At 28.5% G+C, this 17,478-nt stretch overlaps 1 protein-coding gene across 1 annotated transcript; it reads right to left on the bottom strand.

Moving 5' to 3' along the window:
* Positions 1 to 13,271: 13,271 nt before the first annotated feature.
* On the bottom strand, positions 13,272 to 15,201 carry LOC120087188 (fasciclin-like arabinogalactan protein 1). The gene has a single exon (XM_039044095.2). The coding sequence runs from the start codon at positions 14,852 to 14,854 to the stop codon at positions 13,610 to 13,612; it is 1,245 nt and encodes a 414-aa protein (XP_038900023.1). The 5' UTR covers positions 14,855 to 15,201; the 3' UTR covers positions 13,272 to 13,609.
* Positions 15,202 to 17,478: the final 2,277 nt, after the last annotated feature.

The raw sequence follows: 17,478 nt of genomic DNA, 5'->3' as shown, positions 1-17,478 counted from the left end.
AGAATAGTTGGGAAGATTTTTTGATGGCGTCTCATACGTGTTGTAGAGATTTGTTCATGATAAGGGAAATTTGAAGAAAGTTGTAGCTAATTCTTTTCCCTATTTTTCATGTTTAGCCTATTAAATTGTAATCGTAAATGTATTGTATTTCTTTTTCGTGTTGTAAAATTCAAGGGCAAAATCAAAGCAAAAGTGTTCTTTCGCTTCCACTGTGGGATTCGATCCCTTCACAACCATCAATTATTAAAACCTGGTTACTATTGGCTATGTTGTTTGCATTTGTCTTAAGAAGTTTGAATTAAGTCTAGTCACGAGGGATACAATACTTGGAATACTCCTACTTAATTGATAATGTATGTTTGTACTAAGACCACATCAAATTATATTTTTATCATCCATATACATTTGGTCAATCAGTTTCACATCGCTCTAATGGAGATTATCTATCTCAAGCCAAGTTTGCTTATAATCCCCTTGCTCGCTCTAGGATTACTGATTCTACCACATCACCGACACTATTAGACTCAAATGTTTGCTTAACTCCTTTCAATGGTATCCTTCTCGAGGATTCCACTCTCTATCAACAACTTATTGATAGTCTCATTTATTTGACAGTGTCTCGCCTATATATTTCTTATGCACTTCATCATATTGCCAGTTAATTTATGGAGACTCATCAAACAATACACTCTACCACTAAACTTTTCATCCTAAAAAATTTCAAGGGCATCCTTACACCTGGTCTCCAATTTTCTTCACAACCATCTATGGTGTTATGTGGTTACTTTGATATTGATTGGCATGGTGATCCCTGATCGAAAAACCACCCCAGGTCTGGGCGATCTCTCCTTTCGTATGGAGTAAGAAACAAAATGTTGCTTTTGAAGGGATATAAATCTTGGTAGAAGCATGTGAAAGCAAGAAGAAAAGGTTAAATATCATACTTTTATCGATCCACAATTATAGTAATAACTTCTACTTGATTTGGTAATCATCTCCTTGAAGTCTTCCTCTTTATACAAGATCTTCCTTGCTATGACTCCTGGCAAGGATCTGACTTGTGAGAATCACTCTTGAAAGATGAGAGTGAATGGAGAAGGAAAAATTTTAGAGAACTTTTCTCTAAAAATGGGACAATTTTTCTTGGGAGCAATCTCTACAAAATGGTAGTAGAGATTATATTGTAGAGTGTGTTCCATAAGGGCTCCCAAGGACCCTATTTATAGAACTCTATAAGGTTACTCCTAATTCTATTAGGATGACCCCTCTGTAGAGATTTTAAATTAAATATTTATAAATATCCAATATTAATAAATATCTACCAATTAGTATCTCATATTAAAAGGTTTTAAATATTTAAATCAGTTTAAATATTTATTCTCTGCATTATCTCTTCAATTTGAATCTTATCAAATTAAATAATTAATTATTTGAATCATATCCAAATAAATCAATTCTCCCACTATTTATTTAATTCGAATATTGTTCAAATTAAATACTTTATTTATCTACTTGGATCTAATCCAAATAAATTAATTCTCCATATTATAAAGTTTATTTGAATGCATATTATATAGTTATAATTTGAGTCTCATTCAAATAAACTTTATAATAAATCATGTATTAATTATATCCAATACAATTAATATTTTCCCTCTAAAAATGTGAATACTTTAAATTTTCTTTCAATCATATTTGATCTTTATTGGACCATGGTGAGCTAACAAGGGGGTCTTATGAACCTATAGATTATATGCTCTTAATTCAAGATTAATTAATTAAACTAACCTCCATTCATTAACTACATGGCAAACAACTATAAGATTCTTAATTGAACTCTTATGCACTATAGGACAAGTTTTGTCCATATATATAATCAATATAAGCAAGTTGATCCTTCACGAGTTGTTCATAATTACCATTGGGTCAAATGTCTGTTTTATCCTTGCAATTACCTCTTTTTCTTAAGTACCACAAGTTCCTCTGATGGACAAATTGTTTAGGGTCAAATCATAAATCGAGTATTTCTTGAGCTAGTGAGAGAGTGAGGCGCTTGTTCAAGACCCGAAACTAGCACTTAGGAGAACTACTCATCTACTTACCCTATATAGGAAGGATGAATTTCATCTTGTGAAGTTATGTTTTCAACTCTCCATTTAGTCAAGTCCCCCAAATGGTAGGCTTATTGAGTTGGCAACTCGGACTACTCTCAACTATGCAAATCAAAGGATTGACCTCACACACAGAAGTTCATAAATCACTTAGGATTAAGATTGAGTCGCACATGATCATCCTATGAAACATTGATCTCATCAATTAACGGATTTACAAAGAGAGATTAAATATTTCGCGATCCGATCTTATACAAATAGAATTTTTCACTCACATGTCTCTACATGGACATTTTGGATCAAACCATTTGTAACTATTATAATGTGGGTTGTGTCCATATTGTCACCAGGATTAGACACTCAACCTTATTCATATACTATTGACCTTTTAGGTTATCTTGAACATGATCCACCTTGTATGTTAACTACATCTTGTTCAAGATTGCATATAATAACCTTGGATTTTTAACAATTAATGGGATGTAATATTGTATGTTTAGTAATTAAATTAATCAACTAATTAATTATAAGAGGCTTTAGGGCACAAATCCTAATAATTTCATGCTCTTGCATTAATTCTGATTGTCATGCACTTGCATATGCTACTTACAAGTTATTATAGCTTTGATGGTTGCTTGTAGATATCGGTGTTCCTAACACTTTGCTAATGTTCTTCATTGTGACAATCGTAGTGTTATTTAGATTACTCACAATGATGTCTTCCATGAGTGTACCAAACACATTAAGAATGATTGCCACTTCGTTCGTCATCATCTTCTTAACTACATTCTCCTTTTATGATCTATATCGATTACAAAACAACCAGCAACACTTTCACCAAATGCTTTGTTTACCGATCATTTTATTTAATTATTTAACTAACTCAAATTAGTTTCTACTTTACCACATTGAATTTTCGGGAAAGTGTTACCATATTTTATGCCTTAAATTATGTCTTTCTCATCCTCTGTAAATTTAAGTTACATATTAGAAATTAGGAAATTAGGATAAAGTTTCTTTTTTTGTATCTCTTTACCATTTTGTACAAATCTCCCATGTAAATCTCTGTACAATATCACGAAATTATTCACAAGCACAATTATTATGTATTAGGTGCGATCATGACCACTTTCTAAACACACACATAATATTGAAGATCAAGAACAAAAAAGTAGATGGTTTGAATAGAAAAGAAAATATATGGATAACCTAATTTAAAAAAAAATGATGTTTTTCACTAATTAAACAGTGTTTAAGCAACCCCTAATCCGTTAATTAAGTCCAAATATTTATTGATAAACCTTGCGGTGGTAAAAGCTTACTCTGTTCTTCCACTCTGCACAGAAACTCGACAGATGTCTTTCCCCCACCACATGGCATTTCTTTTCCATTTTTCTGCCCTTATAAATTCTCAATCCTCAATTTCCCTTCAAACCCATCACAGAAATCCTTCCCTCTTCACCTCCCCATTCCAATTCAACATGTTTCCGGCCAATTTTCCGGCTAAATTTCTGGCTCTGGTCGTCATTTTCCACCTCAACTCCGCCGTCTCCGCCACCGACGATGCCGCCATGGCCACACCCATTTCCTGCGACAACTGCACAATTTGTCAATCCGTCTGCCGCCCACCGCCGTACGAGCCACTGCCACTCTCGCCGCCGCCACCGCCGATTGCAGAGCCAGAGCCACTTCCGGTTCCAGTTGCTCCTGCGAACTGCCCCCCCACCATTGTCCAGTGCTGTCAGTTTCTTCCGCCGCCGCCGCCGCCGAAAACGACGGCGGGGAATGGTAATATATATACACCGATTTATAATGAGTCGTCTTCTTCGTTTTTGAAAGTTGGGTTGGCCTCTGTTTTGGCCCCTGTTTTTGGGTTGGCCGCCATTTTCTGATGCTTTTGGAAAGTTGTTCTGTTTGTTTGGGTGTTTTGTGAATAAGATAGGTTTATTTTCTTCCATGGTGGCTTTGAAGATGTGTAATGGAATGGAAACAAGTTTTAACCTAAAATTATGTGGGAGATTTGAAGAAGAAGATGACGACAGCGTTTTGTTTTCAAATATGTATCATAAAAATGGATAGCACTGTTTTATTGTTTATTTGTCTTTTGCTTCTTATTTATTACATATTTTCTATTAGGGTAAGCACCCATCTCTATACTTTACTTTTCCCTACATTAGAAGAATAATTAAAATATTTTTAAAAAATAAATAAGAATAATTAGAATAATAATTAAAATATTTTTAAAAAATAAATAAGAATAATTGGTCACATATTACGTTATAATTGCCTACAATCATAGATGCTCTCTAGATGTACCAAGTATTTTCTATTATTATATTAATTTAATACATTATTCCCTTGCTTCTTATTTATTATTATTATGTTAATTTAATACATTTGTCTTTTATTCTTAAAAATATATATATGCATTTGTCTTTTGCTTCTTAATACATATTTGCCTATAGTTTCTATTAAAATTTTATGCACAATTTAGTTTTTAAGATTTAAACATTAACTTTTTATTAAATAGGAGTTTATTTAATGAATAAAAAAATATTAAAAGAATTATAATTAATTAAGTTTCATTAATTTTATCATTTTTTATAATTAAAATTAAAATTTCATTCAATTAATAGAAATGAACCTTAAGGTTGGAAAGTGAGGATATTTAATGAAAATTTGAGGTTAATTAAAAATATAAAATCTTAAAACTCGGACTATTGAAATAAATAAAATTTAAATTTCATCAATAAAATTTTAACACTTTAAAACTCCCGGTCCTTTTGTATTTTGGTCGTGTCTAAAATTTTGTCCAATTTTAGTGTTGTAATTTTAAATATCTACTTTTATATATGGTTATGGTTAATTTTCTTAAAAGTTTTTAATTATGTATTAGCATTTCCATGGTAAATTTTGATAATTTATTTTAAGATTTATTAACAAACTCCAAAGTATATTTTAAGCTATCAAAATTGTATTTGAACTGTTTTAATATTAGGGGCTTTAAAATTTTAATTTCTTAGTAAAAGGAGGTGGAGATGAGAGATTGATCTCTTGAGAGTAAGTTGCATTCTATTACTACTCTATGGCGTCAATGTGACACAATAATTGAACTAATAAAATGTTTGGCCATATAAGTTTAGGTCTTTAAAAAGGTGTAATGTCATAAATTTTTAATATACCTTTTCTTTTTAAAAAATCACAATTGGACATGGACATGGATGTAATCTCTCTTAAACTTTATAATTTAAAAAATGTCTACACGAGATCCTGTTTTGTAATCGTTTCGAGTTCATTTGATACGTTTCCTGTTTCCTGTTTTTGTTTTTTATTTTTTTGAGATCTCTATTTTGTTTTTGTTAGACTGTTTCTTTTATTTAACGTAATTTATCCTTGATCTATTGGTAGTTTTAAATGTTTACAATTTTCTTTCGTTGTGTGTTCAACTCCTAAGATACTTTTCTTTTCTTTTATATTCATTCCAATCTTTCATATTTTGTTTATTTTATTTATTAATTTTATGTTTACAAAAAAAAACTCATTTATATTTTATTTTTATTTTGAATTTTAAAATTCTTCAATATTTATATTTACATATTATTTTAATTTACAATATGTATGTCAATTTTTTTATATTTCAAATTTTAATTATCAAGGTAATTTTATTTATTCTTTGTTTTTTATATTTATATTTATTTTCATCTTTTATGTTTTATCTATTTTCTTTATTAATTTTGCTATATTTATATTTCATTTGAATTTTGAAATTTGAAATTCTCGGATATTTAGTTTATATATTATTTTAATTTTCAATAGGTATATTATTTGTTTTATATTTCAACTTTTGATTATGAAATTTTGTAATATATATGTTTATATATTATCGTAGTTCCAATATTTGAATATGTCTAAAATTGACACTTTTACAACATATATAAACTTTCTTGACTAAGAGATTCATTTAGTTTAATTTTTATATTTTACAATTATGCCATTTACATAAGAATATAATTAAGTTGGATTTGAGTTGATATCATTTAGGACAAATGGCTTGAGTTAGAGATGACAGTGCAGATCAAATTTGGACAACATATGAAGAATAAGATACAATTTGTTATTATATTTAGTTTTTATCGAGACTTACTTGTATTAGATGACATAAACTTTTGATAATATCTTTTTCAATGTTTAATGTATGACATATCTTCTTTTTTTATATTATATGGTTAAAAAAAGGAAAAAAAGAAAAAAGAAACAAGAAACAATGAATAGTTATCAAACAAGTTTCTGTTTTTTTTTTTTTTTTTTAAGAAACAGGTAACAGGATTGGTTATCAAACATATTCCTCTTTCTTGAAAACATTATCAAATGGGCTCTTCGTTTTTTTTTTTTTGATATTTGAAAATTAAGTTTATTTCCTTTTCATTTATGGTAATGATTTGTATCTTTCTTAAGTATAAGAATTAAATTCTTAGTCAAATTCTAAAAAAAAATAATAATTAAGAACTACTTTTTTTTTTTTCAAATTTTGACTTGATTTTTAAATCATTAGTAAAAAGTAAATAACAAATGAAGAAATTTAAAGGTAAAAGATAGTGTCTATAGGCTAAATTTTAAATAACAAAAACAAAAATCATATAATTACCAAATGGGACCTAAATTATTTAATTTTAAACCTTCATTTAAATGAGATTTGATTAAAGTTTACAATATTAAATTAAATAGAAACTGGGAGTGGAGTGGTTTTAACCACTCCTACTTTACCATCTTGTGTCATTGGTTGCCAACTATAAATATGGTATTCTAGTCGGTCATGATTAAGCTGCATCTAACAAAGACAAAAAAAAATAAAAAAAAAATTAAAAAAAAATTAAAAAATTAAAAAATCAATTTTGAAGAAAAAATGATCACACGGCAAAATCTTATTGGACAATTATTTGGGATGCACAAAGATAAATGTATCCAAAGAAGTACCTGAGTTTTTCTCTATTCTAAATTCTACTTATAATGGTGGAAATCTAATACTTATATATGGTGAAAATCTAATATGTATATATACTCGTTTGTTTTTAATTTCAGAATTGAACTATCAATATTTAATATAATAATAGGTTTATCTTGAACTATACTATTGAATTGAAATTCTCATGGTAATTAAAATATTTTTTTAGTACAATAAAGGTGGGAGATTCAAACCACAGATTTCTCAGTCTCTAATATAACTATGTGTCAATTGAGTTAGGCTCACTTTAACAATTAAAATATTTTTCAATAGGGTTGAAATGGAAATTAACATAACCCTAAAAAATCTAATTTAACTTAGATTATTTTCTAAATTTTATTACAAAGCATATGTTGACTTTCTAATTTATATATAATATATATGGTCTTTTCTATTTTCATTGTTATTGTCTAAATAATTTAGATGGGGTAATTGAGAGTAATAAAATTTTATGGTTACAAATAAAGTTAGTATCATATAAGTAACTTTATCATGAATGAAAAGGCTCTAGGTCAAGAAATGAAGAAAGAGATAAAGTATTACAAACAAGGCCTATAATATTCAAACATTTGGATGCTTGTTTAGATGTAAAAGCAACAATATCTATTTATTTATTTGTTTTTTATTATTATTGTTTTGAGAATAGCATCAAGAATTATTATTTTTGTGACGAAAGAGAAACAAAGCTAATGAAAGTTTTTAGATGATGTAATTAATGATTATATCTAAGGTGTTCAAAAAACTCGATGGCCCGAAAAAATCGATCAACCCAGCCCAATTTATGCGGTTTGGATTGGGTTATCAACTCATATGAGTTGGGTTGGGTTTAAATAAATAAAAATTTTATAGGTTGGATTGGTTGATGGGTTCATCTAATATAACCTAAACCAACCCGAATTTATTATTAACTTTAAAATATATTTTTTTATTACTTATAACATAATTATTTATACATACATTGATTTTAATTTTATTTAATTCTAATTTTTTTTTAATAATTTATTTTTCAACAACTCCTAAAAGTAGTTTCTTTGCAAAATATTTACTATTTAAATTGAAATTGAGTTGTTAATCTTAATTCAATATATGAAAACAATTAAAATAGATTTTTACATATTTACGTTTTGCTTCTTTTTAGAACAAAATTTTAAATAAATGACCTCATGGTTGAGTTGGGTTGGGTTGGGTTGGGTTCACTTTTTAACAAGGGTCATTTGGGTTGAAAAAATTTACAACCCGAACATTGGGTTGGATCTAAAAAGTCTTTCAACCCAATCCAACCCGTGAACACCCTTGATTATATCAATAAGAGACCATTGTATGCTATAATGTTGAATTCTACTTTTTTTACGAATGACAAATTATCTAAAAACAATTTGTTTTCACTTGATAATACTTTTTTAACTAATTAGAAAGTCAGTCTAAATAAAAGAGTTTAGATAGACTTTATTGAATTAACAGACATCTAAATTTTTAGGAGGCATTCGAACTTCAACCTTACTTATTTGGACCAAGTTTTTTTAGAGTACCCTTTTGAGGTGTTCTCGAGAAAAAAATTTTGTTTGATTGATGTCACCTATTAATGTTATATTATTTCAAATCATTCAAATCCACAAATCAATTTTGTTGGACTACTCAAAGAAGAACATATTTTATGAGGGCTATAAATGAGGCCCCAAGCCAAAAAATTTGGAAAAAATTTGATGTGTGGGAAATAGTTGGAACAAAATATCCTCCTTTGTTTTCTTGCAAATTTCTATATAAAGGAGATATAGGCCATACACCCTACACTAGAAAAGAAGTATGTTGTTCTTTTATTTCATTTTATATTGTTTGATTTTATTTAATGCACCAAAAGAAAGATCCTATTCTTATTCTTTGCATTTGTTGAGTTGAGGTGTAGAGTTCACTTGTTTCAAATTTATGGAGCACAAAATGTTTGACAATGACAAAAGTTCTTTTATGCAAAAAGACCTAAGTTAGGTCTATCTTAGGATAATTGGTTGTCTTTATAAGTTATATGCTTTGCATTAGGCAATATACATATTCCATAGGGCTAAATCACAAAGCTTGATATTATCATTATATCTTCATGGAATCTACACAAAAATCACAACTCACTACCAAAGAATTTCATCATAGTTCAATTATTAAAGATAATTAATAACTTCTGTTAAAAGTCATATGATCAAATTCCTATTTCTTTATTTGAATAATATGTTGAATAATTAAATAAACATATCAAAATTAGCTAGAGCTTAGAAAGCTTTTTGTTTTAAGCTAACTTCTACCGTGTGTTAATTTCAACTACTTCTTTTTAATGTTTTTTTTTTTTTTTAAGAAAAAAATTATTCAATGAAATTGGTAGAATTTTATTGCCTCTTAATAACCTTTGGATATGAATTTAAAAATTGACATGCCCCTTAATAATCAATGGATACATAATTGAAGTACATTTTGCATTTTCTCTCGTACATTAAACCGTGCAAAACCATCAGACTTATTATGTGGTGACCTCCTCAAATAATATCGTGTTTCATACTCATTAGGTTTTTTAAAGAAAAATTATTTCTTAAATTTTAACATTTTTAATTAGTATCCAACAATCATTTTTATTGAGTTAAATTATACTAAATATTTTTTTAATGTTGGAGTATGTTTCAATTATTTATTTAGACTATAAAAAGTTTCTTTCTTTACCCTTCAATTTTGATATTTATTCTAGAAAAGTACCGTAGAGAATTTATCTTTGATAAAAATAAGATAAAAATTGAGATTACAGTTAATTATAACATTATTTACAATATGATCTACGTAAATTGACTGACGTGACAACTAATATATGTAACAAAGAGTTATGGAAATGATTTTAATTATATCTTTTGAGATGAAATAAATGAAAACAACAATCTTATCTTTCTATAAATATAAATAATAATATCATGTTATCATTCAAATTCTTATACATCAGTTGTCAAGTTAGTTTTTCATCCATTATTTTAACAGATAAGATTTTTCTTTTTTGGAACAGTAAGTTCACATTTTTCTAATAATAAATTTCAAATTTCAAAAATAAAATCTAGGAGCATAATTAAAATATACCTTAAATTTTTGAAGTATTTTGTCTCATTTAAACTTTATCTTCCAGTGGTCATAAGCATAGTGAAGATTTTCCATAAAAAATTCGAGGCATTAAATTTCGGTAGGGAAACAAAATTTTGAACAAATTTCGAGAAATTTCAAATTTTCGAAGATATTTTCAGAATTTTTTTTCCTCCTACTTTCACAAATTTTCAAGAAAATTTTGATTTTTTTTTTGGAATTAGCTACACAGTTCTGTCCATTTTTTTTTTTTTTTTTCAGTTTTCTGATTTTGATAGCACACGACAGTATAATTTCACACGCTAATATCATTTGATGAAGCTTTTTTAATGTGTTATCTTTTCTATATCTAATTTTTCTCAATTTTTAGCTTTATTTTTATCCTAAAACTTTCATTTATAAAAAATTGAATTTGAAAAAAAAAAACACAAAAAAGAACCTATATTTATTTTTAACTTCATTCAAATATTTTCTATTAAATTTTCATATCATTTCACCTTAAAATTGAATTGATGTGACTTATTTTTCTTTTACCATTCAAAACTTTTACTTTCACACCATTTCACCTTAAAATATTTCTAATCTTATATTATTTTGTAATTATTTTTCCATTTCTTTTTTAAATTTATGCTCTCGCATTAACATGTATAATATATAACTAAATATTGTCTTGTTTTATAAAAATGATTAATTATAATCTAATTAAATCATATTCAAAGTTTCATTAACTAATTATAACAATTTCTATCCTTCAAGTTTTCCAAAATTTTCATTAATGTTTACATATAATTAGGACCTCAATATTTCGACCTTAGCCATTACTATAAGTAATAGGGAGGAATGAAATTGAAATTAGGCAAGTCTTTGATAATACCTTTCTTCTTGTCTCTTCTCTTGTACCACACCAACCAATTGTTCCAAAATCTTTGTAGTCATTTTCCATTGATTTTAAATCAATATGTAATATTTGATTATTTTTTCTAAGGTTTTTTCGTTAAAAAAAAAATTATGTTCAAACTATATTATATTCGTAGTGATAGGATGAAGCTACAATTCTTTTAAAACAAAAAAAAATTGTCTTAATTTATTTAGCTATACTTATAAATTATGATAATTACAATTGGTAGCATTTTTAAGAATAATAATCAAATGTATAACATCATTTAAAAAAAATTGTAAATATAGACAAGTCTATCAGCAATAGACTTCTATCGTTTAGACTCTCAAGTCTATCAGCGATAGACTTCTATCATGGATAGACTCTTACTAATGATATGGTCTATCACTGATAAACTCCTCACTAATAGACTATTTAAATATTGTCATATTTATAATTTTTTTTTTACATTATATTATATTTGCTAATATTTTGAGTTGAATTTCTATATTTGTAACTGTCCCTATGAATTATGTACTCAATAAATACATCGACCTTCACCAAGTCTGGAAACAGTGCCTCATGTTCTAAGGATTTTCATTTAATGGATAATTTCATTGTATTTTAATCATAGATTCTTACATTTGAAAAATCCATAAAATTTATACTCTAGTTCATGTAAATTATTGTTGTTCTATTTAAAGGTGGTTGGGTCATGTATGGCATTGTTTTTAGGAATTGTGCCTTTGGAATTTCTTTCTTTATTTTCAAACTTAGGAGCCTCCTTTTTTATTATTTAATTTATCAACTATTTCTGTAGTTGAATTAGAGATTTGGTCACTTGTTTTACAATTTTCTAATCAATTTTAAAGACGGTTCTAAAAAGACAAATTAATAGAAATAATTAGAAAAAACAATTACCAAACACTTCTATTAATTAAAAAAAATATATAGAAAGTAATTCAACAACCATATCAGATATTTCATTTGAGGCAAAGAATCAGTATCAGATACGTATCGGATACCGATACTTCCCAGATACGTATCTGACACGCGATTTGACGTATCTATATTTTCAAATACTTTCTAGATACATATCTGACATGCGATTTGACGTATCTATTTCTATGCATATTTTTTTTAAAGAAAAAAAAAGACAAGTAACTCATCTAATTTTTTCCAATCTAAAATTAGGCAACCTATTTTAAAAGCTCATTATTGGAGTCCAAAACTAAAAGAAAAACAAATAAATAACGGACCAAACCCTAGACTACAATCATATAATCTCCATCTTCACATTTAAGTCCCCCAAAGTCCACCAAAATATAAACCATTTGTATATCTTCAACAATTCAATGAAGAAATTCTTCGTTTATCTTTATACTTCTCCATCTAATCTTCTTCTTCTTCTTTGTAATATGAATCACTTTTCTATTGCATTTTATTAACTATTGCACTTCAATATCTTAGATGTTGCTTTTTTTTTATTGCATTTCGGTGTTTGTATTCTATTTTGTGCTATTTCTATTAACTTGTATGCTAAATTTATCTATATCCTATATTTTCTTAAAGAAAAAAAAGTATTTCATTTTTTAGAAATATATATTAAAAAAATATATATAAAAAATGACATATCCTTAGATGTATCCGTATTTTAATTTTTTAAAAATTGACGAATCGTCGTATCCGATCGTATCTATATCGTGTAGCCGTATCTGTATCTGTGCTTCATATACCATACCGAACTTTCAAATGTTCTATTTAACCCTTAATTTTTCTTTTAAAAAAAAATCAATCCCTATCATTACATTTTCACCAATCATTTAAAAAAATAATGAAAAGTTCTTTGATTCATTAACATTATAAATAATTGGGTGGGTGCATACTAAAACCCACACTTCATAAGATTTCAATACATATTAACAAAATGCTTGCTAACAAAACACTATATTTCTTTACACATAATTTATGAACTAAATGTAAAAATAAATAAATAAACAAATAAAACACATTTGTAAATCAAAATAGGACCATAACATTTGATAGATTGAAAATTAAAACAAAATAAATATGAAAATTTGGAGTATGAATTATGTTAAACATAGAGCATCAAGTATGTAATATCACTTTCAAGTTTAGGGTTCAATCCCACCTCACACATGAAAAAAAAAAACCTTGCTTGTCATTATCAAATCACAATGACATAAATTTACATTGATTAATTAAGTGATTAACAACAACAATAATATTTAAATTTTCACTCTTAAATCCAAATCACAGCCGTAGAAGATTCTCTTTCCTTACAAAACTAAAATAAGAAAACCAAAAATATAAATAAATAAATAAACACTCTTAGAAACGACAGATCATTGCACAGAAATGTACTACAACCAATTTCAATATTTTTTATTTTAAAAAAAAAAAAAACAAAAGGAATTATTCGAAGTACCCAAAAAAAAAAAGTAAAAATTAAATTAAAGAAAAAACTAGGGCCGGCGAAATGTAGAGAAGACGACCTTACAGTAGAAGAAGCGCTGCCAATCCTGAAATTCCGGCCGAAACAAATCTCCATCCGTCGAGCCTCACTGTGCCATTGCCGTCGGTCGTCTGATCTGCTGGATCTTCGTCGGACGGCGAATCTGCCGGTGAGTCCGCTGAAGGAGTCGCGGCGCCCTTGTGCCGACGAGAATGAGCTTTTGGAGCGTCAGCAGGTTTCTCGGTCTCCGGCGCTGGTGCCGGCGCCGGAGCCGGAATCTCCTTCTTGAAGAGCTCTCTTGGCTTCAGAACTTTGTCAATTGTGTAGATCGCCACTGGTTGCTCGTCGAGAAGCGTGCCGGTGACCTTGGCGGTTACGACTTTCGTCTGGAGAGTAACCACTTCGCCGTCGTTTTGCACGACGAAATCGAATTTGTTGGCACCGTCGGTGGCCAAGGTGTTCGTGATGCCATTGTTGGACTTAAGCATGGACATAGAATTATACACAGGCAAACCGTGGTATTCGAGCAAGGAGATCTTTCCAGCGTCCGTCAAGTTCTTGAACTTCGGCAAAAACGCCTTGAAAACATCATCTAGAGGACAGAAAACCGTCAATCCACCGATTGCATTTTCCTGAAACGTCTTTGCAGCGTCAGAGGCCTCAAGAGTTTCGGCAAAAACCTTGCAACCGTGAGCGGACATTATTCCGGTCAAATTCATCTCACTAGGAGACGGAGTTGGAGCTTCCGCCACTTGCGACGGCAAGATCTTACTGATCTGAATCACAGAGATATTATACGGAACCTCCTCCACAGATTTCACAAACATCGCATCAATGTCGTCACTGTCCTGAAGGCCAAACCCTACCTTCCCGCCCTTGAGGTCAGTGATATTAACGAAACCGGAAGAACCAGGAGCAGAGCCAGTGGCTTGAAACATAGTCGCAGCAAGAGCAGTTCCATTAGTGATCTGGTGAAGCTTCTTGGCTCCGAAGTAGTCGAGGAGGACATGGAGCGAGAGAGTGTTCTTGACGGAGTAAATGGAGAGGTGTTTAGCCAAGAGCTCAGACATGGCGGAGTTGTCGACGACGCAGACAGTAATGGTGGTTCTCCGGTTAATCTCGGGCGCAAGGTGAGTGGCAGTCAAGTAGTGGTTGAAAGTGGAGAACTCCGGGTGCTTCTCTAGAAGATGCGTGATGTTGTGAGCCGTAACGTCGGAGATGACAAGGAATAGCACGGCGAGGACCAAAGTCCCGGCGGCGGCGGGGCGGGAGAGCTGCTGCAGCATTATGAATTACAATAGAGAGAAAGAGAGAGAGGTTTGAATTTCTGTGAATTGGTGCAAAGTGAGTGATAAAACAATGGCGATAGTAATAATTGGGAGTTGGAGAAGAAGATGGGACCAGAGAGAGGGCTTAAAAACAACAATTTGGGCATAGAAATGGAGATTATTACAATAAAGCCACTCACTCCCGTTTCTTCTTCTCTTCTCTTTATCTTTTCCTTCCACCTTCTGACTCACAGCGGCCCACGTTTTATTCTCTTTTTTCTTTTTCTTTTTAATATTTATTTCTTTTTTAATTTACTCGTAAGCACGTCAGTCACGTCTGTTCTAACTGATGTGCATTTGTTCAAGCCAGCCTACTCCAATTTTTTAAAATATAGATCAAACAGAAATATCCACATCTTAATTTTATATATATTTTGATAAAAATATTGACAGAAAATCTATTTTGATAGATATTTTTAGAAAAATTATAAAAATTAAAAAAAATTAATTTAATTTAAATTAATAAATAAATATTTTTTAATTTTTAAATAAATTAAAATGTTTATTATTTATATTATATTTATGTTAGTGATATTTTATTACTTACTTTTTCATGTTTTATGAATTTTGTATGATATAATGAAATTCTCATGTCGATATCAAACTCACGAAAACGTGGAAATATTGACATGTCAACGAAAAGTTAATACCATGACCTCAACTAGCATTTAGTGACTAAAAGATTTGTTATTTAAATCTTGCCATATATTATTTTTTTAAAAAAAAAAAAAAAACCTTATATGCATTGATTTCATGATATCATTGTCTAAGTACAATATTTTAAGGTATTTTATAATTTAAAAAATTAGGTGAATTATTTACAAATATAGTAAAATATAATTATCTATTAGAGATGAATAACAATAGACTACGATGATAGATGTCTATCACAGTCTATACCATCACTAATAGACGGTGACATTTTGTCATATTTGAAAATGTTTTTAGCAATTTATCATTTAAAACAATTACTCATATTTTATTGTTAGAAATAAGGGAAAAAATAACTTTTTGGTCCTTAGATTTCAAAATGTTATAGTTTTAGACTTTTAAGTTTTAAGTTTGATTTCAATTCAGTTTTTAAGTGTTAAAATGTTTAATTTTATCATTGAAATTTGAGTTTTATTTCAATATAGTTCTTATATTTAAGAGTTTCACTAAATATTCACTTCAAACTTCGGTATTAATGTATGTTATTTAGTTTAAAATAATTATGAAGTGTATAAAATTAATTTTAATTATGATGTAAAAATAATGAAACGAATTCAATTGTAATTCCTTAATTTGTTTAAAAAATCAATTATTAGACATTAACATAAAGATTATTTAGTGACAACTGAAGCTAAAGATGTAAATATTTGAAACAAAACAAACAATCATAATTGGTCATGGTTGGCAAGGGTGGACAAAAATATTATTGTTTAAGGCCAACAAATTATGTTCTTTTAAGTATAAAAAAAAGAATAATAACAATAATCATTGTTTCAATTATTGGAAAAGAGAATAAGTAGGTGTGCCAAAGCTTATATCAATGTAATTATTGTGTTAACCTAACTCTGTGAACAAACTAATTTAGTTGGGTTAACAAATTTGTAATATTTATAGTTCATATCAATATATAGTTTCGTTAAAAAATCGAAATTTAAAAAGGTAGTTGGTGTTTCTTCCCTTTATTTGTTGGTTATACTTCCGTAAACTTTATTCTAATACAAATACAAAAATTTGAATATTTAATTTTTTTTATCATAAGCATATATAAACATACAATTTATAACTTATGATAAAGAATTTCCTGTGCTAAAAGTAAGTTTGAATTCTTAACTTCATGTAACACAAACTTGATTTAAGATCAAGTGACATTTATGATTGAGGGATTATTTTGTAGACAACTTTCTACCAAATAATTAAAAAGGCAAATTTGCAATGATTTTTCAAATAAGATAATTTCATAACAATAATCCTACCTTTTTAGGGAACAATATCGTAATTAATTAACTTTAAGACTATCTTTTGATAATTCGAAGGCAATAAATTAAATTTAAAAGATAAAAATGACAAATTTTCTGACGGAAAAAATTAATACGTAAAATAAGGCTGTTAAAGTGGACGTTTGGAACAAATCACGTGCCACAAGCATATGTTACACGAAAACATTAACACGCACGAAAAGTATATAATAAATTAAAAGGAAAAAAAAAAAAAAACAAAAAACAAAACAAAACTGCAATCACAAGCATAGAATCAGCAGATTTCCCCGAAATTATCGGGCCCCACAATTTTTCTAATTCATATATATAATACTCTTATGTTGCTAAATTTAAGGTATGATTGAATTTAATTGAAATATTCTTTTGGGTCGATTTTTTTTTAGTACATTTGGAAGGAAATTGGTATTCATATTATATTAGATTAAATTATAATTTCAAAGTTGTTAAGACTAGAGCAAATATTAGCATAAATTCGAGTGTAATTCAACTGGTTAAAGTATATATTTTTAACTATGAAATTGAAGGTTTGTATCTCTATATTTGACATGTCATCAAAAGTTAAAGGTTGAAATTTTAATGAGATAGATTCTTTTC

The sequence above is a fragment of the Benincasa hispida genome, chromosome 9 (assembly GCF_027475165.1).
Source record: "Benincasa hispida cultivar pf3 chromosome 9, pf3_genome.v1.1, whole genome shotgun sequence".
Classification (NCBI taxonomy): Eukaryota; Viridiplantae; Streptophyta; class Magnoliopsida; order Cucurbitales; family Cucurbitaceae; genus Benincasa; species Benincasa hispida.
Note: the sequence above shows the minus strand (reverse complement) of the source record. Positions and strands in the feature narration are given on the sequence as shown.